At 36.1% G+C, this 10,215-nt stretch overlaps 1 protein-coding gene across 9 annotated transcripts; it reads left to right on the plus strand.

Annotated features, from left to right (window-relative positions):
* The first annotated feature begins 871 nt into the window (after positions 1–871).
* LOC132616724 (uncharacterized) lies at positions 872–9,129 on the plus strand. 9 transcript variants are annotated; one of them, XM_060331324.1, is made up of 10 exons: positions 872–1,015; positions 3,047–3,103; positions 3,773–3,835; positions 4,223–4,599; positions 4,692–4,750; positions 5,090–5,149; positions 5,224–5,293; positions 6,003–6,072; positions 8,627–8,653; positions 8,883–9,129. In XM_060331324.1, exons 4-10 carry the CDS (start codon positions 4,387–4,389, stop codon positions 8,930–8,932), a joined length of 549 nt encoding a protein of 182 aa, XP_060187307.1. In that variant the 5' UTR covers positions 872–1,015; positions 3,047–3,103; positions 3,773–3,835; positions 4,223–4,386; the 3' UTR covers positions 8,933–9,129. The 9 variants fall into 9 exon arrangements, with proteins under 9 accessions (XP_060187307.1, XP_060187310.1, XP_060187306.1 ...); XM_060331327.1 differs by having other exon boundaries at positions 4,299–4,599; XM_060331325.1 differs by lacking the exon at positions 872–1,015 and adding an exon at positions 1,035–1,272.
* Positions 9,130–10,215: the final 1,086 nt, after the last annotated feature.

Below are 10,215 nucleotides of genomic sequence, written 5' to 3' on the forward strand. Positions count from 1 at the left end.
CTTTTCTGGGTGCAGAGTTTGCTACAGATTCCACTGCATACCCTTGAGAGTGTTTTCCCCGAGACTGTGCTATCCGAGTTTCCAGGGTGAGCTATGTTTCTGGTCTGCTACCTGGAAGATTCTTCCTTTTTAGATATATGTCCCTCATTATCAGACAATATTATTCAGATATTGATGTATCATTGTTATTCAGACTCATGTAATACTTAGTAGCTCTTGTACTGAGCTTGACCAGATTCCTTGGGTAGTTATTTGAAATTCCGCACTTATTTATACTTATATGATATTGAGACTGCTTTAGTATTTCTGATTTTCTTCTGCGTGTGCAATTGAATGATGAGTAAAGGAAGGGTTCGCCCACCCGGGGATAGCATGGGTGCCCGCTCGACCCATGAGTTGGGTCGTGACAAGTTGGTATCATCCTTTCTATCAATTGTTTCACCATATTTGCAAGTTTCCCGCAAAGACCACCAATTTCTGTAAATATCAATAATATCAAAATCACAGGAATTATTATAATCATCATAATAAGGGTGCAGGGATGGGGAATAAGAGTTAGGACAACCATTCCAATAACAGTCTTGACATTTTTTTTAATTAAAAAACAAGCTAAATAATTTTAAAAAAAAATTCAGTCAGGGAAAAGGATATATTCGCGTCATTTATGTAATGGCAGAGGTTTATATACACTATTTTTTTAAGGAGTATATGTACTCTAAATCGGATATATTCGCGTCATTTATGTAATGGCAGAGATTTATATACACTATTTTTTTAAGGAATATATGTACTCTAAATCACAAAGTTGAGGATTATAGTTGCACCTTTTCACTATTATTAAAGAGAAAAAAAAAAATTGCATCTATGAATTAGACATATGAGATAATTGGTTATTGGGCTTACGGGCTTATGCTCGCATTGCAATTTCTGACTCAAACCCAAACAGAGACCTTGGCTACTGAACCTTAACAACCGCATTAGCCTATCAATGCACCTTGGTTCCTGCACTTTACTGGTACTTTCTTCTTTCTATTAGATCTCCCTCTTCAAACACTCTTTTGGTTTACCATTTTTTTGCTACATTTTTGGTTTCATAGAAGTAAATGAACAAATTTTCAATTGTATTTGTATGTGGGCTGAGAATCAATAGGAGGCCCATTGATTAATTCATGGTACTCGATTTGTGATGAGTGTTTAACTAAATGTTTACTTTGGAAATCATTTTCCAGTTTGGTTTGTCACAAAGTAGGTGACATATGGTACAATTTTCAGGTTAAATTTCTTTTCTATTTCTATATTGGGAACATTTATTTTTATCTTTCGTGTAAATTGTTTAACTTAAATTTAAGATCAATATCGTGTACATTTATTTGTCTAAGACATGAGAACATAATTTTAGGTTTTTTAGGGTGCCTGATTCAATTTTTTTTTTTTTTAGCAAAATTTTATTCTGAAAATTGGTTATAGAAGTTAGGTTTTAAATTTGTTTTGTGGGTCTACTTGCTTTCTTATTTTGATGATGTTTTGATATTTCCATGAGTGTTGTATCAAAATCTAAGTTTTAAATAAGGGAAAAGGGTCAAAAATGCCCTTCTACTTTGGTAAAAGGGCTAAATATATCCTCCAAACTAATTTTGGGTCAAAAATACCCCTCCCGTCATTAAAGTTTTCAAATATACCCCTGTCTTAAGGGAAATCTGCAACATAACCCGATTTCATTTTTAAACCCGGTCCATTTAAAACCGACCCTACTACATAAAAAACACATATGCGACCAACTTGTTCCCGAGTCCTACATCTGGAGCCACTAGGCACAGGAGCGGCCAACCGATATGCGTTTTTTATGTAGTTGGGTCTGTTTTAAATGGAGCGGGTTTAAAAATGATATCGGGTTATGTTGCGGATTGCCGTTAAGACAGGGGTATATTTGAAAACTTTAATGAAATGAGGGGTATTTTTGACCCAAAATTAGTGCAGAGGATATTTTTAGCCCTTTTCCCAAAGTAGAGGGGCATTTTTGACCCTTTTCCCTTTAAATAATGAAGCTTTAGAAAGCATTAAGTTCAAAGATTCAATCAGATGAGTGTAATGGTTCTATATCAAGGGGGTGGTATTTGACTTCTTTTATAGTATGGATTTTGCTGATATATACTGGACTGGACCGTGTAGTTCTTACTTCAACAAGAATAGGGTTGCAAAGAGAAATCCAATGAGATGAGCTTAGGATTAATGGATTTTGAAATTGGTATATAAATTGATGTTGATTGATATATAAAGTTCTTTAAAAAAACAAAATCTGCATTTGGTACTGTTAATTGAGCTTTGTTTTTCTCCTATTTGTAACCCTTTCTTGTTGTTGTCCATAGTGTTAGGTGTAAAAGTAATTATGTTCTGATGCAGTTGTTATCTATGTCGATCTAAATATAAGAATCAAAGCAGAATTTCCCGTTTCCTCAGTATAACAGAATTCCATTTCCTTGAGGAATGCATCATGCCCGGGGAAGTTCATGTTTTTAAGTATACGTTGTTTGATTCCGCTTTAATGAGTTTAAGGTGTAACTGAATTAGTTTTCGAGACATGTAGAGTATTTCTTTGTTTCTGTGTAGTAAGTTGTAGAGCCTTAGAACTCTATAGGTTTTGCCTATCAAATTGAATCAATCATCATTAAATTCTACTAAACTAGACTGCTGGGAATTAATAATGATAGTTTCTCACCTAAAAATGATAAAATTGAAATGTTTTAGTCCCATTGAGGAAGAAAAATTTAGAATGCTTGCTTAAGGTAATGGAATTGATGATTTGATCCGTCTCCCAAACCATGATTGTTTCACACTTCTATCATTTGTCGGCTTTTTATGTGTGTCCAATTTTGCTTTCAAAATAACATGGACATACTAAATGCAAGTTACAATTTTTTGGTTTCATATTGTGCAACTGAGTTTCCATATCCATGATCATGTGCGATAATATTTCAATATTTCTTTTTCTTTATTGGATGGACGTATTTAACTTCAATAGATTCTAATTTATGCAAGTTTTGTGCAGGACAACGAGAAGGAGAAAATCTCAACGAGCTTTATGTATAGCATTGTTGCACTAAAGGTTCGTCTGATTTCTTCCAAGACCTTGATTGCACATCTAACCCTCTCTTAACCTGGGAAAAGAAGTAAGCGACGTGTCTCATGCTACTGATTGAACTTTGTATCAGGAACCTGTAAAAACATTCTCTAGATTAAGTAATACCTGATTCACGTACATAAATCAGCCTTTGTAACTATTTAGTTGTTGGAATTCTCAAATTTATGTACAGCACGAACATTGTACATAAAATGTCTTCTCCTAATTTTTCTACTATAATTAGATGATACTTGATTATAATGCATATAAGTTCTTTGACAATACGAGATGCCCAAAATATTTTGCTGAAAGTCAGTATTCGAATCAAATTAGTCTAACTTAGTTCTGGAAAGTTAACATCAAATTACAACTTTCAATCAAATGGATATAGATGATTCATATAACTGAAGCAACTATTTCTAAAAATGATTTCTGGCTCATTCTCTGGTTAGACTGTTTCCGCTTTTAAACTTTTTGATCTGTTGAACGTCTTTTGACTGTGGAAGCATCTTATGCATGTCGTGACTACCAATGGTTGTTAAACTAATCATGTAAAATTTTCTTTTCTCTCTGATTAAAAACGCATTTCAATTTGTATATGTTTGCAAAGTGCTTTATTGTCTGATGTTAAACAAATCATATCTGCCATTGTAGGTATTAGCAGCTTCTGGTACTCCTTGTTTTTAAGATACAGTGTTGAAGAAGCTCAGAAATATTGTAAATTTCTTATCTAATAATTTTTTTTTTTTGGAGAAGGAAAAGATACTGACAATATTCTTATCTAATAATTTTAGTAGTTGCCAGTATGAATTGGTTATATTCTCATTCATTAAGTTGTACAAATTTCACGGTGGTCAAGGATGTTTTCCATCCTTATAGATGAACTAATTGAATTGCTATTACTTTTGTTTCCTTCTGCTTCGTATCTACTGTCATCGTTATTTTCAAAGTTATTACAAAATCATGTTGTTTTCTCTCTAAATTAACTTATTTTGCTAACGTGACCTCAAACATGTAACTTGTAGTGTTGGGCCCGTGCTCAGCACAGGCATCCCTATCTAGTCTTAATTTAAAGAAAAAAACATTTACTCTCTCTCTCTCCAGGATACTAGATGTTGACTTCGCAGTAAGAGTAACACTCTGGAGTTGTTCAGTGGTGATTCTAAAAGTTATTCTTTAGGTGAGTGGGTGCAAGGAAAAGTGTATTGCTGATCGGCTTGATACCTATTGGGCCTTAAATACCAGAAGGTTCTGTCTCAATTTTGAATATGATTGACATGGCATGGCTTAGCGCCATATTACTTGGAGCAGGATGCCTTGCTTTGGGTTATATTATTGGTGTACGGCATTCTTCTGGCACTTTTCTTTCAAACAGAGCATCTGGTGATATTGAAACTATAATTCATGGGAAAAAGAGAAAAGGAGTCAAGCAACCTCTTGAAGTCGAAAGGCTGGCTGAGATCCTTGAAGATTTTAAAATGGTTTATCTCTTCTGTCTCAATATTTATGTTCGTGCATAATGATTGTACTTTACAAGATTAAGGATGAATCATAATTTTGTAACTGTGTGCAGGTTTTGGTAGTCAGGAATGACTTGAAGATGGGGAAAGGGAAAATAGCTGCACAATGCAGGTAGTTGATTCATTCTTTCCTTTGCTGGTTTATAGGTATCTTTTATAAGTTATTTAGATAACGTTCATGTGTAAGTGCATGTTTAGAGAAAATTAATCTGGACTATTTGAAAACTGCAAGGTGATTATGCATGTCTGGTCAAACAGATAATTTGATCTTTGAATCAAAGTCACTTATTCCAGAAAATGTCAGCACCCTTTAGTTTTATTGTATCTTTTAAAGTTTCTATATTTTTAGAGTGTTTTTAAGTACAGAGACAAATTGGTGTTCCTACATTTGTTGGCTATATTCAACTAATTTGTTCTAACTTTTGGTTGAACTGTTTTGTTGGTTGGTTAGTCACGCAACTTTAGGTCTCTACAAAAAGCTCCATAATAGGGCACCAAAATCTTTAAACAGGTAATTTTCAGAGACATTTCAAGTTTGGTTGATATATATAGTAAGCATTCTTCGTGCTGATAATTGTCTAGCAGATGGGAGATGTGTGGACAGGTGAAGGTGGTAGTGAAGATTGAAAGTGAAGATGATATGTTGGGTTTGCAAGTATGTATTGCTTAAGTATGCTCTCAGTGTTGTAGGACATATCATGTCCCAATAAGTTATGTTTTTTCTTGAAATATATGTGGTCTACTCCGCCTTGTTGCTTGGTTGTAGTATCTTTATTAATTCTATTATCGAATCTTGTAGCTTCGGTTTTTTGTCATGGGCTTGTCGCCTTGTTTGTGGATTTTGGTGGTCTAGGGTTTTTCTTCACTTGTGATGGATATGTGTGATTGCACTTTTGTGGAAACACTATTTTGCTTTACCCAAAACAAGAGAAGGAAAAAACAAAATCACCATTCCTAATTCTTAGAATTTTCTCCTTCACTTTGATCTGCTCATGGTACTACTTCAAAAGATCTCATGCCTGGGACAAAGTTCCCATACCTGATGCTGAGACTTTCCTCCTCTACTTTGATATGCTTACGTGCTACTGCTGTAAAACATCTCATGCTTGGATTAGTTTCTGGAGGATAAAGTTGGCAATATCCTCTCGATGGAACATGGAAATTCATCTCTTTATTTAAAAAAGTAGATCTTTTAGCTTTTTTCTTCTTTAATGTAATCCTCAATAATTCAGTCCAGTCTCTGTACCTACAAGTGGCCTTCTATGTCCTTCTATTTCTGTTCTTTGTTTTAGTCCTACTTGTTTTAATTTGCTGCCTGTAACTATATATGCTATTCTGGCTGAATATTTCTCATTTGATCACAGGAAAGGGCAAAATCACTTAATATACCAACACACATTACAATTGATGCTGGGAGAACCCAAATTGCACCAAGTCAGTGAGAGACTTAATTTCCTTTTTCATGATATTGTTTGCTTTTAGTTGGATTTGATAGTAGCTTTTAGGGGTGGCGAATGGACGGTTTGGGCTGTATTTGGGTGGGTCAAGATGGGCTGAAGCAATAAATGGGTTATTGCCCAACCCTGTCCAAAGTTCATTTGAGTCAAGAAGGGGCTAAACAATGGGTTGTAACTCAACCCGCCCAACATGACCCAAATTTTGCAAGCTTTATCCTTAAAATTCTGTTGGTCTCGAAACCAAGCTGGAGATAGTGCCTTCTAAAATTATTTGAGCTAACATCTATAAAATCTCAAGTTTTAAGAAGTATTCTATTGCTTTGGCAAGTTAAAACTGAATTAAAAAATTAGACAGGTACCAAAAAGATGTTATTAAACAAAATTTGAGACTTGAGAATAATGAACTTAAGGAAAAAAAAAAAACATTAAAAGATCTAGAACATTACCCTAATCCCTATACATTGGGTGATGAAAAACCTCTAATCCTCATAACAGAATACTGAGATTTACATCCCTTTGAAATGGAGCAAAATATAGAGAGGATATAAGATGGATAATTCTTGCAAGCTATATTATATTGTTTATTATTCCTGGGGCATAATCTACTTGTAATGCATTGTTATTGGTATAGATAATGACGAGTAGATAGGTGTCAATGGCTCAATGCCCCTAGTGAATGTATTGAAAATGAAAATGATTGCGTTTAGCTGGAAAATTTGTCTCGTTGGCCAAAAGGCCTTCGGCTACTCACGGGTCACTTTGGGCGTATACTCTGGGCTGCTTTGGGCTATTAAGACTAAATGAGTTCAGTTGGGTTGTGCCCAAACTTAGCCCATCATTAGTGTCGCCATGCCCAACCCTTTAAAACTTGGGTAGGTTGGGCGGGTCAAATGGGTTTAGGCTGGTTTTGCCACCCCTAGTAGCTTTCAATCATGCTCACATGATCATACGTGGAATTGATAGTAGCTTCCAATCATGCCCGCATGATCATACGTGGAATGTGATCAATAATGATGACCTAGTGCATGAGGCTTCATCATCCACATGTTTCAGCGTGGTATTGTCAGAGTATAAGGTCGAATGACTACATAGACTTTCACTGGGTATGTTGTTGTCGTTGACTACGTAGACACTTAAAAATTAAGTGGATCTATTCAATATGTCTGCTTCTATGTATGATTCAGAATGTATATGTTTTTTACTTTTATTGGAAGAGTTTTTTCAGCTCCTTTTCCACCTTTGCCTGTCTTCTTTCTTGTGTTTCTTTTCTCTCTCTTTTTTTTTAATTTTTTTTTACACGAAAAAGGTTTTAACCATCAAATTAGTGCTAAGCTTTACGATTGCTTCTTGATACCAAAGACTACAAAATCCTTAAGTTGAACGTCACTGTTGCTGCTGTCACTAAACAACCGCCTCCTTTCTTGACATGTTAATACGTGTCTTTGCTTTACTATCTTTCTCGTTTTCCATCTCTTTGCACACATGAGGCCTGGTGGTTGAATAAAGAAGTTGTCTAGATTTCCGTTCGTATGCGGGCTATCCGAAAGGAGCTTGATATTTGCTTTTCAGAATAACGTAAACATGAATGGTTGAAATAGATGGTTTGTTCAGTTGGTTCGGTGGCGAGTTCATTGTTGATCGAGTTCTGAACCATGCGCCATCTGGCCCTCGGGAATTTCTGGGTTTCAAAAGAATTTAAGAAAAAAAAGATGGTTGTTACAGTTTCCAACTGCTTGTTATGTGATACCTTTGCCTTTTACATTGTAGCTTCCTAGATGTGCATGTTTAACGCAGTGTGACTTCATCTCGTGGTGAATAGTGGTAATGAAGGTTGGTTACTGTTGGTATAGTCACTGTATTCTTGCCTTTATTAATTGGAAAAGGCACATACATTCAGTCCTGTTATTGGAGGGCACAATTTTTCAAGCATAAATGTCCCTGTTCACTTACTGTGCTAGATATTTTCCTTTGCAAGCAACATCTTACTGATATAAAAGTCAACATTAGGTGGTAAATTGACTGACATGTCAATGTGTAGACCTTGGGACTATTGGGAGCAGTCATAATAACTTGAATACAACTCTGGGATGCATAAATGTTTGTTCTTCGTTAAATTCTTGTCGGGGCGATAAGGTGCATGCATGACCATTTACTGCCTAGACAGGAGATGTTACTTACCAATGAAATGATGCTGAAGACCTTAGGACCACTAGACTGCAGGAAGCCAGGAATATTGACAAGACCAAGAAGAACAACGCGGACACTTATTCCTTGCTCTATTCTGTTATCAGACACCTTTTGTTCAAAGCTCCTTGCTGTACTATGTGTCTTGAAAAATAACGTTTCTATCTACTCTGTTATGGCATTATGGCTTTGGAAAAAATGATGTAGTTCCAAACGACTGTGTAGAATAATTTTGTTTAATAGTTTCAAGTATGTTTCACCATTACGGCATTACAGTGCCTCGTCTACTATGAAATTTACTCCAGCAAAGTTGCTTACTGACTATTTCCTGTGTTTTTTACTTGCAGACTCGAGGACAGTGATGGCTATACTTGGTAGGTTTCCCAATCCTTAATAATAACCCACTTCGGGTACTAAACTATTTGGACCTGGAGTTCCAATAGTAGGCTCATTTCCCCTAATCAATAGCAAACTTGGACTAGTATTCACTAGTATATTGGGTAAAAAGTCATGTTTTTACTTTTCTTACCATGGAACATCAATTGTTGATAGATTTCATCATATTAATGTCCATCTGATTGTGTTGTGACCATGTATGTGCAGGACCGGCTGACATGGTTGACGATGTAACTGGTGGATTGAAGCTTTTATAGTCAGTCATTTAGTTCTAAAGCTTTTAGGTTCTCTAATGAGAAAACATCATTAGGGGGAAGTTGGGAATTCAGCTACTAGCCATGGTGTTGCAAACTTTTTTGAATGGATGATAATGAAAAAAATTGTTGTTCCGTTTAAGTTGTATGACATTCTAACAAGCAATGCAATTTTTATGCTGAACGTTTTCAATTAGTTAGTCCCAAGTGTGCTGCGTAAGTATTTCGTTACAATTTAATCTGAATTTCTGATTACGATGATCGACACATGTGGTAAGAGTTCCCCCATTTCTTTCATCACTATTACAAAAGGCTAAAGCAATAATTAAGCGAATGTTAAGATTTAATCTAAATTGCATATATCTAAATTTGCTTACTATACTAGTAGAGCAATAGGGTGAGCATACAACAACATAGGGTGAGCATAGTGGTCTTGAAAAAGCAACGGGTTGGTTCAGTGCCTATTTCTCAAGAGTTAAGCTAATATAAATTACAACAACATACCCAGTGAAATTCCACAATGTGGGGTTTGGGGAGAGTAAAGTGTACGTAGATCTTACTCCTATCTCGGAAGATAGGGAGGCTGTTTCCGAAAGACCTTCGGCTCAAGAGAAAACACGACCGAAAAAGGTTAGATAAGCACAAGCAGTTCAAAGCAAAATGAAAATGAAACTAAAGAAAGCGAATAAGTCATGATAGAGCAGTCTAAAAAAAGGAAGCAGTAGCTACCACAGATAAATAAGATAATCGAAGTACAAGAAGCAACATATAGTAGCAAGAATCAAAGGACAATAGACTATAGATCGAAATTGCGACTACCTACTAGCCTTCTACCCTAATCTGAGTCCTCCATAACCTCCTATCTAAGGTCATGTCCTCGGTAAGCTGAAACTGCGCCGTGTCCTGTCTAAGCACCTCTCCCCAATACTTTTTCGGCCTACCCTACCTCTTCTGAAATCATCCATAGCTAAACTCTCACACTTCCGCATTAGGGCATCTGTGTCTCTCCTTCTCACATGCCCAAACCATCTCAGTCTCACTTCCCGCATCTTGTCCTCCACTGATGCCACTCCCACCTTATCCCGGATATCTTCATTCCTAATCCTATCTCGCCTGATGTGCCCACATATCCATCGCAACATTCTCATTTCCACAACTTTCATCTATTGGACGTGAGAGCTCTTGACTGCCCAGCACTCTGCCCCGTACAACAAAGTCGGTCTCACAACCACTTTGTAGAACCTACCTTTAAGTTCTGGTGGCACCTTCTTATCACACAGCACTCC

The sequence above is a fragment of the Lycium barbarum genome, chromosome 11 (assembly GCF_019175385.1).
Source record: "Lycium barbarum isolate Lr01 chromosome 11, ASM1917538v2, whole genome shotgun sequence".
Taxonomy (NCBI): domain Eukaryota; kingdom Viridiplantae; phylum Streptophyta; class Magnoliopsida; order Solanales; family Solanaceae; genus Lycium; species Lycium barbarum.

Coding starts and splice junctions, on each gene's coding strand:
- LOC132616724 (XM_060331323.1), top strand. CDS start 4,387: ATGATTGACATGGCATGGCTTAGCGCCATATTACTTGGAGCAGGATGC. Junction 4,600..4,691: donor TCCTTGAAGATTTTAAAATG/GTTTATCTCTTC, acceptor AACTGTGTGCAG/GTTTTGGTAGTCAGGAATGA. Junction 8,654..8,882: donor GACAGTGATGGCTATACTTG/GTAGGTTTCCCA, acceptor ATGTATGTGCAG/GACCGGCTGACATGGTTGAC.